The 16,883-nt window shown below is 42.6% G+C and overlaps 1 protein-coding gene across 1 annotated transcript in view; it reads right to left on the bottom strand.

Moving 5' to 3' along the window:
• LOC148911854 (uncharacterized) overlaps window positions 1-16,355 on the bottom strand; it is a 44,172-nt gene extending 27,817 nt beyond the window's left edge. The window contains exon 1 of the mRNA XM_089028856.1: window positions 16,092-16,355. Coding sequence (XP_088884982.1) covers window positions 16,092-16,094 — 3 coding nt within the window. The 5' untranslated portion in view covers window positions 16,095-16,355. The remainder of the gene's footprint in view (window positions 1-16,091) is intronic.
• Window positions 16,356-16,883: the final 528 nt, after the last annotated feature.

Genomic DNA, 16,883 nt, shown 5'->3' with positions numbered 1-16,883 from the left:
ACGACAGCGGTATTTATGCCAGTTCTCTTCAAAGAGGGGTTCATCGCATCGGTGACAATGGCCTTTAAGGCAGACTCTATGCTCGCGGTGATATCGTAGGGCCTGTACGGTGGACAATTCCTTACCGCAGTCGCCACAAACAGTGCTGATGGTCTTTTGACAGACTTTCTTGGAAAGGTGGTATTGCAGTCGCTGCTTGCTACTAAAGGCTCTATCGCATTGCATGCACTTCATTATATATACCTCATTTTTTATTGTTAAATTGTTAAATGCCAGCAAAAGACAATTACGTAGATCTTATTTTTTATTGTTAAATTGTTAAAATACGGTAAGAGACGAATGTAGGTTCTATTCTTCGTAAGAACTTAACGATGAAAGACATAAACCATTCTTTGACATCATCTTTGCAGCATTTAACAAAATAACAATAAAAAATAGACTATCCTTCAATGTCATCTTTGCAGCATTTAACAAAATAACAATAAAAAATGAGGTCTATGCTAATTTCTTTGGTGGAAATCAGTAAGACCTTCTTTACGACCTCTTACTCTTCTCGAGCATCTTCTAAAGTCCTTTGTGCTTTAGTATCCGCGGGACACCAATGTCCAACGAAGTCTTCTTCAGAGAATACCTTATTACAGTGACAGCAGCTGTGTTTCTTACGAGGCGTCGGAGGGGTAACGATGATGCAGTCAGCAGGTAGTTCGCACGTAATGCAGTCCATATATCTATGGGGGATATCGAATGAAGTCCTTAATGGACTCCTTAGCCCAGCCCGCCATTGTCAAAAGCGCGCCAAACCGTTCTGCACGCTTCAGACCGCACATTTCATCGTACAACTCCTGCACGTGCTCTTTTAACCGGTCTATCTCCTCCCTTTGCATTTCTATGGTGTCTTTTTTATCCTTTGCGTCGGCGGCAATCCTTCTTACTGCTTCCACTGGGTCCATTATATAATGGATCCGAATCATATTCCCTGCAATGCTCTGATAGTAGGACCCACCGGCTGCGGAAAGACCCAATTCGTCGTGGAGCAGCTATTAGGACCCTTTAGATACCGCTTTGACTACATCGTGCTATTATGCCCCACCTACGTGAACAACCGCACCTGGACGGGCATAGGAGTGAAAGATGACGACTTCTTTGTAGATATCTTAGACCCTAACGAGTTATCCGGTCATTTGAAGTTCTGGCACAAACAATTCTCGTCTCGCGAGGCTCGACGAGCGAGTACGCAGACTTTACTCATATTGGATGACATCGCCTGCGGGGACGACGTAAAAAGACGCACCTCCGAATTAGTGAAGCTCGCCTTTAGCGGTAGACATGACAATATCAGCGTTTGGTTGCTTTCCCAGCAGCTTACCAGCGTCTCTAAGCCCTTTAGGGAAAACATAGGCTCTCTCGTAGTATTTTATACTCCGAGCCGGAGTGACCTGGAAACCATCTTAAGCGACTACGGTGGTGAGATAAGCAAGGAACAGTTGCATGAATACATGCGGCATTTAAAGACGCACCAACATTCCAAAATGATTTTCTCTTTGAGGTTTCCTTATGACGTTAATGTATATGGAGATTGAGCAGCTCTTAGATGAAGTCCCCACGCAGTTAGACGAAAGTAACCTCAAGGAACAACTTAACATCCTTGTGTCTTCGGGGAAGTGTAAAGAAATGATAGGCAGGGAACTTACCCATGAGCAGGTTAATAAGCTGTCGGAAGAGGAAGTCAAAAAGTTCCATAAAAGGTACGAGGCTGCCCTTGCAAGTAAGACCACAGACGCCGTCGCAGACTCCGCTATCCGACTTGCAACTAAATTGCTTGGACTTGCACTGCCTATAGACGACGTGGAGCAACTGCGGAAGGACATAAGCGAGGACTATGTCATCGCCCAAGAACTTAAGATAACCTGCGGCTGGTTGTCTTTGAAGTGCGGTAAGTTAATGGCAGTCGCCTCTGCGGCTTTGCACGTAGCTCAGCACGTCAACTTGAAGGAGGTACTGGTGTCTTGGAAGGACTTCAAGAAGGACAGAGAAGTCGAAAAGGTCTTCCAGGCAGCACTTGCTGAGGTACCTGCAAGTGACTTATCAAGTACTTAGTCAAGTCGTCCTTAAGACGACTTAAGTACTTAGTCAAGTCGTCCTTAAGTCGTCCTTAAGTCGTCTTAAGTACTTAGTCAAGTCGTCTTAAGTACTTAGTCAAGTCATCGTCAAGTCGTCTTAAGTACTTAGTCAAGTCATCCTTAAGTCATTGTCAAGTCGCCGTCAAGTTATTATCAAGTCCTTCAAGTCCTTAGATATAAGATGAGTGGCACTGAAGAACAACCTCAGGAGGAGCAAAAGATTACCAAGCCTAAATCTGCAGGCAGAGTTGCCGCGGGGAAGAAGCTCGCGGAGATGAACAAGAAGAACAAAGCCAAAAAAGAAGAAAAGGTGGAGGACGAAAGCGAATCCTTTTGGAATCCCGGCTACGTCATTGGCGCGTTAGGAGTCGCTATAGCAGCAGGCAGCCTCTACTTACAATGGCGGGTAGCAAAGCCAGGGGTGAAATTGGAGCCAGCGCATTACGCGCCTACGGAGCCGCCCGCGAGAAGGAGCAAAATCCCTGAAATGGAGTAATAACCTTCTCGCTTTGTAATATAATGTCGACCGCGTTGTTGAAAACTGTTGAAGAAGCAGCTATTATTACTTCCATCGTTGCGGGTATTGGTTGGGTAGGTAAGAAAGTGCTCAAAGAAGACTTTACTGAAGACCCAAGCAAGAGCTTCGCTAATTTTGCTAAGATGACCGCTGCCGTAGGCGGGGCTATCATGGTAAAGGATTACCTACGTAAGGAAAAGTACCTACCTAATGTATAATGGCTGCTATGATAGGAGGTTCACTACTTGCTGCTTTAGCATTCACTGGCGCCAGTTACGCAGGTAAGTACATAGAAAAAGCGGTAACTGGCGGAAGTAGTCTCGAAGCCGAAAGGAAGAGACACGACTTAGCGCTGGAGAAATATCAAAGGGATGTGGCGGCTTGGAATGAAAAAAGACAAGCTTACAGGGATTGGTTGGATAAGAATTACCAAGACAAAATGCAGGCGGATAAGAACTTCGAAAACACAGACTACGCCTTTAAACTTTATGCGCAAGCACACCCCACAGTGGCGTTAAAAAAGCCTGACTTTGAGAATTACTACCAGCCTTCTAAGAAACAAAAAGATAGTGAGCTGGTCTTCGTAGGAGTCGCAGGGCTGGCGGGAGGCGTGGCTTTGGCGTATCTAATATAATGATCATCTTTTTGGAAAGCGATAAAAATAACTTTACCACTTATTTAAATCCCCCCATTAAAGCCCATAAGGTTAGGCTCATAAGTTGCTCTTTGTACAATTCTTGGTATAATTTAATTAATGGCTTTGTCATCGGAACTTCCGGCACCAAACCAAAGTTGCCAGATTCCCATTACACCCCCATAACACTGGCTAAGGAGCTAGCAAAGCATGGATATACTCTTACCACAGGATTACCCCATGAAATGAAATTCAAGAAAAATAGTGGAAGCGCTAATTTAAAGGACAGTTCATTGGTAGAACTCCTGGGCCTTACTAGTACCACGATAAATAGCGGCAGTACATATGATGTGAAATGGAAAGTCGCATCCTCTTACGAAGTCTATTGCGACTTGGTCCATAGTTACAACAATGGAGAAAAGTCTTCTCTTATGTCCAAGTTTCTGCCCAAAGGTAATCCATTTGACCCAGTAGAATACACTCCCATTTCTTTGAGCTATGATTTGTCTAATTTGGTAGAAAGCATAAACATCACCATTAAGGTGGACGGAAAGACGGTGGATTTCAACGGACGCAAGATCAATCTTGTCCTGGAATTCATATAATGGGTCGCGTAGAGGACAAACTTAAAAGGATTTACTATGGGCCCGAAGGCTATTGGAAAGGAGCGTCGGCTATCAAGAAACTCGCGACCGCGGCCAGGGTATCAGAAGAAACAGCTAAGAACTGGTTGAAAAAACAAACCCTCTGGCAGGTTTATCTTCCCGTGCCTAAGTACATTCCCAGGCCCAGCTTCACCGTAAATACCCCCAATGAAGTTCATCAGGCGGATTTGCTTTTCTTACCGCACGACAAGGTGAGAAAGAAGACCTATAGATACGCTTTGACCGTAGTTGATATCGCAAGCAGATACAAGGACGCCGAACCCATAACCAGCAAGGATTCTGGGGAAGTCGCAGAAGCCCTAGGTAGGGTTTATAAGCGCGTCTTGAAATGGCCTAAGCTGCTGCAAGTGGATGCGGGGACAGAGTTTATGGGCGTGGTTACTAAGACCCTGAAAGACCACAGCACCAAGATTAGGAGAGCCGAAGCTGAGTACCACAGGGGTCAGAGCATCGTTGAAAGATTCAATAAGACCCTGGCCGAGCGTCTCTTTGGGTACCAGTATTGGAAAGAGCTGGAAGATCCCTCCAAACGCAACAGGGAATGGACACAGCGGCTCCCCCAGGTCGTCGCGGCTTTGAACAACGAGGCGGCCAGGGCTACGGGAATAAAACCCAAGGATGCCATAAAAAAGAAACACGTGGAACACAAGTCCTACGTCAGAAGTTCGAGGGCGGTCGGACTGAAGGAAAAAAAGCTACCCCGCGACATAGTGGTCAGATACCTCTATCAGCCGGGGGAACTCGAAGGTGGCAGTAAGAGAGCCACGGATCCTAACTGGTCCCTTGAAACGTATGAGATTTCGAAGTCCGTCACCAAGGAAGGGCAACCCGTGTTGTATTACCTAAATGGCCCAAGTCGTGGATTCGTCAAGGAAGAGCTGCTCATAGTTCCCAAAGACTCAGAGTAGTGCTGCTCCACGCGCCCGATTGCACTCTAGGCACGTCAGTCTTACGTTGCCTCTGCAATGCCCGCGTTTATTATTTATACGATCCACGGAGAACTGCTGATCGTCATTCGGGTCAAACCTCCATAGTAGAGGTATGTTACACTTGGCACACCTTGCCCCTTTCTCATAGACGTCGTCCACGCATAGGTCGAACGTCATATTTTTTTCTTCGTCGTGCCGCTTGTAGCGAAGGAGTTTCTTCGTAATGTTCTCTTTGGCTACGTTTTCTGGGGTGCGGTCGTAACGCAGTTGCGGACCCCAAGCTCTTTTCAATTGCTTGGCGTATTCTACGCGGCTTACGGCGGTGTAAATTAAGTTACTCCAACACAGCCGCTGGTCTATGATCCACATCGTTTCTTTTACGGTTAATCCCTGGGCACTATGTACCGTCATGCAGTAACCAAGTCTCCAATCGGGGTGGGAAGTAATCCTTTCTACGTCTTTCATTTGCACCCAGGCTTTATCGTGGGTAACTGCGTTCTCTAAAGTAATGTCAGTGCCAGGTACCCGTACGTCTCTTTTCTGCATTCTGGTATCTCGGGGCTTATAGCAAACGGGTACGAGATTAGTGGGGAATCTTTCGCGGTGAATATTTAACAGATCTTTTTGAATACGGGCCTGAGAAGCACGCTTACTACTTAAGACAACATCTTTGGGGTTCCAGGCCTGTAAGAATTCCTCATAGGACTTGGCTCGTACTCTCTTACGGAGTACTTTACATTGCTGAGCGTCTGTAAGGCCCCTTAGTTCCGCTTTGAGGTTCCTTACTTGATCCTTGCTACGGTAATCGGTGTTAATTTCCTCTGCGTAATCTACCATTCCTTTTAACCATTCGTGGGGCATTTCCCCTGCTATTGGAGGGGGCTGGCAAGGATCTCCTGCGAAGATTACCTGGCACTTACCTTTTAGGAAGTCTACGAACTCTTTTAGGATTTCTAAGGGCACAGTACAGATTTCATCCCATAAGATCACAGGAGGAATATCATGAATAGCTTCTGGGACCCATTTAGTGCCATTCCAACGAAAGAAACTGTGGTAAGTTTGTGCTTCAAAGCCCTTAGCGGCGAGTTCGCGTTCTAAACGATGTGTAGGAGTTAATACGGTTACTTTAGGGAATAGTTGCAGGACTCTGGTAGTCTTACCACTGCCTCCTGTTCCGTAAAGATAAGAGAAGCGGTGGTAAGAAATGGGGTCTGTGACACTTGGTAATGGTTCCTCAGTCGGGGTTACCGTTCCTTTAGTATGATTACCGTCGTAGGTTACTCTTGCTCGCCAGGCCTTTATCTCTTCGTCCTTGACCCTCCATTGCCCGCTTTCTGCTAATTCGTCGTCGGTGTAGAACTCTTGCACCTTTTCAAGCACTGCAGGCTTGACGTATAAAGAGTCAGTAGCTACTCTTGGAATGTCTTCCTTGTCAAACCGCAGCAACATCGCTAAGAGATTAATGTGGGCGTAAGCTAACATGCTAGCACGCAGATGGTAATACTGCGGTCTGTGGTCTTGATAGTAACACAAGGCATTCCATTGTTGCAGGGAATCTGTGAAATGATCCCACTTCTCTACTGACACCATTGAACCTTGGTCGTGAGCTCGTTGCACGAGGAAGCTTAATTCTCCTTTATCTGTGATTAAGCGGCGTTGCATGTGCTTCTCCCCTTCCTTTGCGCCCTGAGTGAACTTACCAATAACTATGCGGGCGGTAGCATTGTCTTCTGGCAGCCATTTGGTAAACTCCCGACGACATAATATTGCCTCATGAGCAGCGTACGTAAGGAGTTTCCGTTCTTCAAGGAACTTTAATAGCGGCACAGGGATCCATTCCTTTTCTTGCAGATGCTTCCCATACCACGCGTAAATTATGGGATGTAATCCCTCCTTTAGCTTCCAGCTGGTCAATCTAACGAATCCTGTTGCTGGGGCATCGTACGTACCATCCAAAGCTACCCTAAAGAATTGGCTGCCCGGATGTCCGTAACGGTCATAATACTCTTTACAATCTCCTAGGCCTTTGAAAGACGCAGGGTAACAATGTTTCATATCCAGCGAGACATACTCGTCCTCGTCGTATTCCATATTCCAAAGACCTCCGTGACCATGTTCTATGCAGGCTTTTGGAATTGGAAGGTCGCTAGGAGTTGGCTTCCAGCCATTACGCTTCTTTGCGGCTAAGAAGTCCAGGGAACGAGAACTTAATACTTCGGGAAAATCTTCACCCAGGTCTTCACAAACGCTGTCTATCTTCAGCTGTTCCATTTCGGGTCTATACAAAGTACCGTCTTGTGTCATAAATTGCCTACCTTCTGTGTCCATTAACCAGATGGAATTCTCATGAACCAAGTCTGCTAACGGAGATACTTTGTAGACTGAGGTCTTAACCTTCTTAGGAAACCTTAGTTCCCGCCAAGCGTGCCCATTATGTTGGTAGATAACAATAGGAGCTCCTCTACCTCCATATTTGTGAGTCCCAGAGTAAATAAACCCGTCTGTGATATCTTTAACGTGTATGCGCCGCTCTAATGCCACTTCCAACTTCTTAATATTGGCTATGGTTCCTCCAGTCTTGCGGGTAGAATGCTCCCACTTTCGAATGGCTTCTCGGCGCTTTAAGGTTAACTTACCACCACGGGAAGCATCTTCAAAGAATTCCCGGACTAGCTTACCAACACAGTTACCAGGATGTCGCATTGGTTGTAACTTCTTTACATCTGGCGTGGGCATTTCATACGCCCCGTAAATTACCACTGTAACAGGGTAAGCAACCTCATAGAATAACATGTCAATTCCTTCTAATGCTCCCGGGCTGGTAGCCTTACTTAAGACGAACAGGTTCTTTTTACCAGACGCTCTAATGGGATTGCGGCCCCTTTCAATAATCCATTCCCCGTCCAGATACTTTATAAAGGTCAACTCCAAACGGTAATTACCCTCGGGCATTAGGTCGATTATCTGTTCTGCTCTTTCCTGCGTCATAGTCTCATCCGTATTACCTTCCATAAATGTCGTAAAGGCAAAGTCTGCGTCTAACCTGTCCAGAACCTGGGTTCTAAGTTTGCGCACAGTCTTGTTCTTGATACTTTTGATGGTATCCATTATATAGGACGTATTTTATACTTCGTTTGCGGTACCCAACACAGCAGCAGTAAGGACACACCGCGGGAAATCCCGTAAATCTGCTGTACCCGTGTTCGGAATCCCCCGGGTTAAACCCGTAAATGTACGGCATCAATCGCGAGTCCCCCTTGCTGCTGCTCGCCACGTATTTGTCCTTTGAGTTTCACATTACAAACTCGACGACTTTTATTTTCAACTTAACTTCACGCTCCGGTGAACTCGGTTGACCTTGAAAACCGCTGACCTAAAACAATGCAGTCGTAGGTATGAAAAGAAAAGAAAATGGCGGCAGAGTTTGCCCTCTGTTGTTGAAGAGAAAATTCAGAAAACCGGAGGGAGCGTTGCGTGACGACCGACACTAAAAACGGATGCGAGGGAGACTATTGTCGCCCCCATGTAAGGGAATCCGGACCTATGGTGGATTCCGGATTCCAAGCGCTGGATTCCGGATTCCGAGACTCTGGATTACGGATTCCAAGGGTCTGGCTTCCGGATTTCAAAACTTTTGTATTGCAGATTCCGGATTCCGGATTCCATATCGTTAATTTTCAGATACTTTCTCTGAAAATTATATTTGATATACTTGCCAGTATAAGTAGAATCGTCTATCAATTAAATCAGCATCTGATGACAGATATTCTTGGTGGAGATATTACATAGTGGGGGAGGGGCTACATCGGTTCAGTCTAGGTCGAGGCGATAGCAATTGAGTGTATACTTTGAATTTCAATGTAGCGGATTTCGGATTCCAAAAGGGTGGATTCCGGATTCCATTATAAACTGGATTCCGGATTCCAAGGCCTGGATTCCGGATTTCAGAGTGCTGGATTCCAGATTCCAAAGCCTAAAATTTCATGGATTCCGGATTCCGGATTCCCTTACATGGGGCGACCATTGCGCAAGATACGGAGAAATTAAATCAAAGATTTCATTATACACTAGCCTTTCAAGTACTTTAGACAATACATCTAAAAGCGATATACCTCTATAGTTGGTGACATCTGCCTTGGAATCGCACTAATGAATAGGAACTAAATTGGCATCTTTCCATTTTTCAGGAAACGATCCTAGCTCCAAAGAAAAATTGTACGCTTTTAACTCAATGTTTAATGACATCCTAGAGGAACACGCGCCAGTGAAAACAATTCGCATGCGAGGACGACCAAATCCCTACATTACTGATGAGATTCGCAATTTGATGGCAACAAGAGATAATTGGAAGCGTAATTTCAGGCAAACTAAAGACCCATTTGACTGGTCTGCGTATAAGAATTTTAGCCGCGAGGTTAAAAGAGAAATACGCATGGCGGAGAAAGAGTTTGTGGCACAACAAATTAAAGAAAACAAGAACAACACTAACAGCATGTGGAAAGCAATTCGTGGTTGCATCCCAAAAAGTCTGCCTCAGAAAACATATTCAAAGGACAACGAAATCGTAGCCAACGAATTTAATATTTTCTTTGCAAATGTCGACACAAATACAATTGAGAAAGTTAACGCCTTGGCAGAGCAATTCAAGTGTGAATCCAACAACAGCACGTTCGTCCCTCGAGGGTATCCCGAGTCCGAACAATTCTTCTTTGATAATCGCGTGAGTTGTAATCAAGTGCAAAAAATCATTAACTCAATGGCTTCAAACAAAGCTCCTGGAATAGATAAGATTCCTCTCCACGTTATAAAAGACTGCCTCCCTGTCATCTTACCATCGATTACTTCGATCGTGAACGCCAGTTTTAGCTCTGCACAATTTCCCATCGCTTGGAAAATAGCCAAGGTCGTACCTATTCCAAAGGATGGCGATCACGAAATCCCAGACAACAACAGGCCTATTTCACTATTACCAGTGCTATCCAAGGTTTGTGAGAGAGTCGCTCATGATCAGTTAACTTCATATTTATCAACCAATCAACGCTTAACATCCAAGCAAAGCGGAAATAAAAAGTGGAATTCAACCGAGACATCTGTCATCCAAACAACCGATACTATTCTCGAGGCCATCAATAAGAAACAGCTTACTGCTACTGTGCTGCTCGACATGAGTAAGGCCTTCGATAGCACTGATCATAAAATCCTTATGACAAAACTGCAGGACGTTGGACTGTCACCTCTAGCCATTCAGTGGTTTCGCAGCTATCTTACTTCACGCTATCAAGTCGTCAGAATCCAAACTGCAGTCTCAGACCGTTTGCCTATGACCTGTGGTGTACCACAGGAAGTATCTTGGGACCATTGCTTTTTAGCATATATATAAACGATCTTCCAAGCGTTCCTGAACATTGTACTACTCAATGTTGCGTTGACGACACCAAATTGCTGCTTACTTTCAATCTCCAGGACCAGCAATATATTGTTTCAAGACTTAATCAAGACCTTTCCAGAATAACTAATTGGACTCTTGACAATTACCTACTTCTAAATCCCGACAAAACTAAACTTATCATCTTTGGGAGCAAAGTGATGACTGCTAAAGTGGAAGATTTTCGTCTAACGCTACTGGGAAAACAACTTACACCTGTCAAGTCAGTAAAGGATTTAGGAGTTCTCCTTGCTTCCAACTTGACGTATAAAGATCATGTGGAATGGACAGTGTCTAGTTGCATGTCGCGTTTGGGACAGATTAACCGAGTAAAACATGCCTTTGATCAAAACACTCTAAAAACCATGATAAATGCCTTAGTTTTCAGCAAGCTCTACCATTGCTCTAATGTGTGGAGCAATACCACTGAGAGTAACCTGAACAAAGTCCAAGCTGTGCAGAACTTCGCATTCCGTATCATTAGCAACAAAAGAAAGTACGATCACGTCACGCCTATTCTTAAAGAGCTTAGATGGTTACCCGTCAGACAGCAATTACACTACCGTAGTGCAATTATGGCATTCAAATACATGACTGGGTGTGCCCCTGATTCCTTATGCTCGCGATTTATTCCAAGATTAAGCGTCACGCAGCGTACGACAAGAAACTCGCAAAAGCTGCAGATACCTCTTTGCAGAACGACTACTGGACAAAGATCATTTTACTATAGAACTGTCAAATTGTGGAATTCACTAGACTCTGCCCTTAAGTTAAGCCCAACCGTGAAAGACTTTAAACGGACATTAAAACATCTTATTTCAGATTTCTTAAAACCTTAATGTAATTTAAATGTACAATTTTTTTATCTATTTATTTATTTACTTTATTCTTTGATCTTTTCTTTTTGCTTCTCATATAAGTAGTGTTTAAAAAACGAGTAGGAGTGTTTTATCAGGTATAAAAGCACGAGGTGTAGCCGAGTGTTTTTATACCTGATAAAACACTCCTACTCGTTTTTTAAACACTACTTAAAAAGCGAGTAGGAGTGTTTTATCAGGTATAAAAGCACGAGGTGTAGCCGAGTGTTTTTATACCTGATAAAACACGATCTACGAGTTTTTTGAACTGCTTAAAACACTCATGAACAATTTATAAGATTTTGGTTCAACTGGAGCCACCATACACGTCACGTGCATGGATTTTTATACTTCGATAGAGATTTGACGTCATGGGCATGCGCAACCAGATTCAATAGAAGCTCCCACACGTTGGATATTGCGTGCCAAGGCAAAGACAGGCACGTTAGTCAAAGATCATTAGGGTTGACTATGACCTCGATGAAGCTCTATGTCTTCATCTAAACTTGGATGCATACTTCATCCCTGATGAAGTCATCCTCATAGTATTCGAGTGGTCTTTATATAAAGATCACATGTGTCTTTATATAAAGACACATGTGTCTTTATATAAAATCACTTGAATACTAATGAAGAGGACTTTATCGGGTATAAAGGTTCATGCACGTGACGTGCATGGTGGCACCAATTGGACCATAAGCTTATGAATTATTAATGAGTGTTTATATTAATGAGTGTTTATTTATTTATTATATATAGTATTATTTTAATTGTAATTAATTAGGCCCTTTATTCTGAAAAGCCTTAAAGAGGACGAATAAAGTATGTATGTATGTATGTATGTATGTATGTATGTATGTATGTATGTATGTATGTATGTATGTATGTATGTATGTATGTATGTATGTATGTATGTATGTATGTATGTATGTATGTATGTATGTATGTATGTATGTATGTATGTATGTATGTATGTATGTATGTATGTATGTATGTATGTATGTATGTATGTATATTAAACAGCCGACACAATGATGGTGCGATTTCCTCGGCACATGATCGTATGAACTTAGGAGAAAAACTAAGCGACGCCTTATTGACATCAAGCGCTTTAAGATGCTTAAGGGCATTTTCAGTTCTTAAGTTCAACGCGTAAATTTCATGATCAATCTTGTAGTCAAGCCTGGGTAAGCTATCAATCAAACTACCTTGGTCAGGCGGCCCAAAAACGGAATGAAAAAAGATGTTAAATATCATTTGCCCGATCCAAGGGTTTACAAGCTTGCACTGACCCGTGCTTAACTACACTTGGAATTCTACTAGTCTTTGTAATTGCTTTATAAAACGACCAAAATTTACGAGGATTATCCTTGAGAGAATCACTAAGTTTAGATATATGACTACGTTTCTTAAACTTAATCGTTCTCTTGACCTGATGTCTTAACTTACGAAATCTTTCCCAGAGGTAAGGCGAATCTTTAAGCTTAGCACGACGTCGGATTCGGTTTTTCTTTCGGATCATCTGAAGAACATATTTATCTACTTATGGTGGTCTATTGGCATCTTTAATAATAATCTACGGGACAAACTCATCAATGCATGTAGAGAATAGGTCATACCAGCAATTAGTGCTAGAATCAATATCATTGTCCACAAATGATGCGTCCCAGGAGAGATATCTAAGGCCCCGTCCACACGTGGCCGCAAATTTTGGTGTCCGTATCCGCAAATTTTACGAAAACGGATACGTGTGGACGGTGAAAACGATTCGAATACGCTGCGTGTGGACGCAAACATTTTCGTATCCGCAAAAAATAACGGGAACCCTATAGCAGATACCCGCAAAGGTCTCTTGGATAAGTTGGGTAAGACCACTGGGTAACTATTGCGCAACTTTGTCATTTTGTCGAGGATAAAAATAAAACGAAAAAAACAAAGGCATTTTATAGCTGGTATACCACAGGTATCCCAGCAGCCCAGCAATAATCCGAAGATAAAACTAAGTGCGAATGTGCGCATGTTCACAGTGGGTCCACAGTGCTAAAAATATCCTACATGAAACATCAGCAGTTCATTTTGTCATACACCTATTTCAAAAAACGTTGTCATCGCCAAAGGCAATAAGCAATAGGCGATAGACGAAAATTGAGTGACACATTTGTATATTCAGACCCCTCACAATAACTCGTTTCTACGCTTCGCGTATCCACGAGTTAAAAAGCGTAAAGAAAAGGCCCTGGGAACGAGGTTGGTCACTTCCTCAATAGACTCTTCCACAGTCTCTCGCTCGGCCAATGCACTCTCCACGCGAGGGGCTGTGGAAAAGTTCATCAAGATCACGTCATAGACTTAGCCTCCTCCGCAGGCGTCTTTCGTCTCTTTTTTGTTGAATTGGGATTCCTGTCGAAAGAGACTAGGCGCTCCTCAGTCCCCCTCATCTTAAAGACACAGGAAGCCCAATACTCAAAAGGAGAGAAGAGACAAGAGAGATGCATGCGGAGGAGGCTAATATAGACTAACTATTAACCACATGATATCGTAAATTATCAGCCGGAACAAACCATAAAGTTCCAGTATAATCATAATCGAAATAACACTATCCATCATTAAACTTTTTCCATATTTTTTCCTGCAAACGTGTGGTAAATCTTTCTCAAAAAATTTAGTAACGAATTTTATATAACGAAGAATTAGAAGTACGATTCTAAAGCATTCTAAATGAAAAAAATTCAAATAGCTGAGGAAGGTTTTCTTTCATCGCATCATGTTTAGCGTTTTCGAAGAGAAATGCGTAAGTTGTTCAAGTTCACTTTGAGCCATTTCTATTAATCTCGTTTATTTCACATCCGTAAAGCCGAATGCATAGAGGATTCGGTAAGATGTTTGTATATATATTGTATGTTTTTATTCACTATCTACTCAATTATCATTGATTTTAATTTTGCAACGAAAACGTTCCCGCAAATATCTTTAGTGTTGAAACTTTCGTCTCTTCATCTTTCAGCATTCGGACGTTTGGGGAATCGTTGCAGATGCGGTCGGACAATATAGGGATCAGAGCGGTTGCAAATATATTTAAAAAAAGTCTTTTTAATACTCTATTTTACCCTTCTTCAATCTAGAGTTTTTTATTGATTTCGTTTTGCAAATGTTGTAACATTCATTGTGTTAGTTCCTTTCATTGCGATCTCTCTTTACGGAGTGCTACATGGTAATATAATATTTCATAAATAAGGTACCTATCGTAAGAATGTCCCGACGTCTTTTATATCAAACAATCATTTATTCTATTTTTTTCACCCACGTGATAGCCCTGAAAAGCAGGAAAAAAGTAGCAACTATAGCAGCTCATAAGTAGTAGAAGTAGTAGAAGAGTGAATAAGAGAAGAATATCAAATACCCTTTGCGGGAATCGAACCCACGTCTTCGGTATTCTAGTCCGATGTGTTAACCACTACACTTTAAGGACCAACCACGCTGGTAACGCGGCCAGAATATGAAATGTAGGGTATTCGTGAGGATCCCAGAACAATATTTTTTCCCTATAGGTAAGTTGAACACCGTAAATATGTACGCAAAGAATAGACATATCATAGTAGTAATAAAATATGCGTTAGGTGTACCCTACATTTCATATTCCGGCTGCGATACCCCCTAGACTCTTCCACAGTCTCTCGCTCGTCCGTTCCGTCTCCACGCTTAGAGACTGTAACGGTACAATGACCGAAAGGACTTATGGGTCCCGAAAACTTGGACCCAGCGTGCTTTGGGAACCAAAATACTCGTCCACAGTCTCTCTCTTTTTCGCCGCCATCTTGAAAATATTGAAACGAGAGAGACTGTGGAAGAGTCTAGGGATACCACATCGGACTAGAATACCGAAGACGTGGGTTCGATTCCCGCAAAGGGCATTTGATATTTAATTTTTCTCTTATTCTCTTTATTTCATTATACACACCGAACACATAATTTATTACTACTATACTATGTAGTAGAAGAGTGTACGTTGCAAGCTAGTCTTGAGCATACAGTACTTACGTCTGTTGTTTTCCTATCCGATATGTGTCAGTTTGTCAGACGTATGCAACAGAATAGGAATAGTCCTTTTCCGATATTATTAGGATGTGAAGTCCAACTACACTCCTTACTGATAGTACATTATAATCGTATATTTTAAACGGCGATGGTCTATATCACGATTTCTCGGAATTGGTAGTACGATTACCGGAAATTCAACGTATCAGCGTTTCAACATAGGAAACACAAAGTAGAGTGCATTCAGTCAAACTGTTGAATACATAGATAATCTAACTTAAGGCCGGTTTAGACGGTAGCGTGTAAATCAAGCCTACAACTCGCCTACGACATACGCGAGCGTGTTGAAACGATAGTTGTAGGCAAAAATCGTACCGTCTAAACCGGCCGGTAGATAACTATTTAGTTGACGTCACCTAAAATAGTAAAAGCGCGTCAAATACCGGTCATGCTAATCCGGGGGGGGTGTTTTTCCAGAGAATGAGTGAATAGACATTCATTTGTATCATCGTTTCTCCCCCTGATCTCAGTGTATGTGACGCAAAATTACCACATGTGGAACACGTGGCTCGTAATTTGCATAATGACTTGACTGGGTTAAGTAGCAAAGATCGTAATAACACATGTAACTGAAATGAAAAAGTTAATCCTAAAGCCTAGAGAACGAGAATGATTTTGAAATTTCTCATTTTAAGCATTTTTAATGAATGTTTTATTTCATTATTATTTTAGTTGTTTCGTCTCTTTTAATGCTATTGAGTTTACAATATTTTTTATCATTTAATTCTGAGATATTTCAGCATTGCATTCGTAAAAATCGGTCCCTCTATTTCTTTCCTCCCTTTTCTTCGAAAAACAGAGTGTAGGTTGAACGCTAAGAACTTTCTGCTCTGGCTATGATTAACTTACCATTCAGTCCCTGCCCTGTTATGTTCATAAATATCACCAGTCGACTGGATCATAGCGGTAAGAGCCATATTTTGTTGTTTCATTGGCAAACGACGATGCAGTTACATCAAGAAAAGCCCGACATTTGACATTATCCATACTAGTAGTAGATGATCAGGTTTTCCTGGTCCACGTGCACTCTCAAAAACAATCTGATTCCAAGAATACTGCCAGAAAGGCCACGTTTCTCATGGTCAGTCTGCTTGTTCATTGTTGTGACGTCAATAAAACAGGAAGGCACTGAAGGACTCTGATTACTGGGTACGAGATTGGTGAGGAGCTGAGCGTTACTTGCATAAAATATTAAATGTAGTGGTAGTGCGTGTAAGCGAAAAGTGTCCCCAATTAGTGCGAAAGCGCTAGAACGACTAGACACTTAAATAAAAGTGATTTTTATTTATAGGCTGACATTGAGAGAAGCCAGGGCTCCTCGCTTTCGTTCCTACCCGACGATACGGCTTGCAACGAAACCGAGGAGTATCAACTACGTACGTCTTCGAATTTTCTTTCCAGCGCCAAATTTTAGTCTTGACCCTTCTCTCACATCCCTATAGAACCGAGAAAGTTGAATTAGAGATTAGCCTTCGCGTCTTTAAGCCATGAAATTTGCCTGTATTCAAATACTACCTCGCTTGTTCTGAAAGAAAGAAAATTCGAAGACGTACGAGGTTTCAAAGACTCGTGATGATTCGCTTTTGGGACTCGAGTCTCCAACCTTCTCTTATTACTCGGGCTACCTGTAAGGTAGGCCGA

Source organism: Actinia tenebrosa, unplaced genomic scaffold, assembly GCF_029948245.1.
Source record: "Actinia tenebrosa isolate PJP-AT-01 unplaced genomic scaffold, QUT_ActTen_1.0 PGA_scaffold13__45_contigs__length_12533684, whole genome shotgun sequence".
NCBI classification, from domain to species: Eukaryota; Metazoa; Cnidaria; class Anthozoa; order Actiniaria; family Actiniidae; genus Actinia; species Actinia tenebrosa.
Note: the sequence above shows the minus strand (reverse complement) of the source record. Positions and strands in the feature narration are given on the sequence as shown.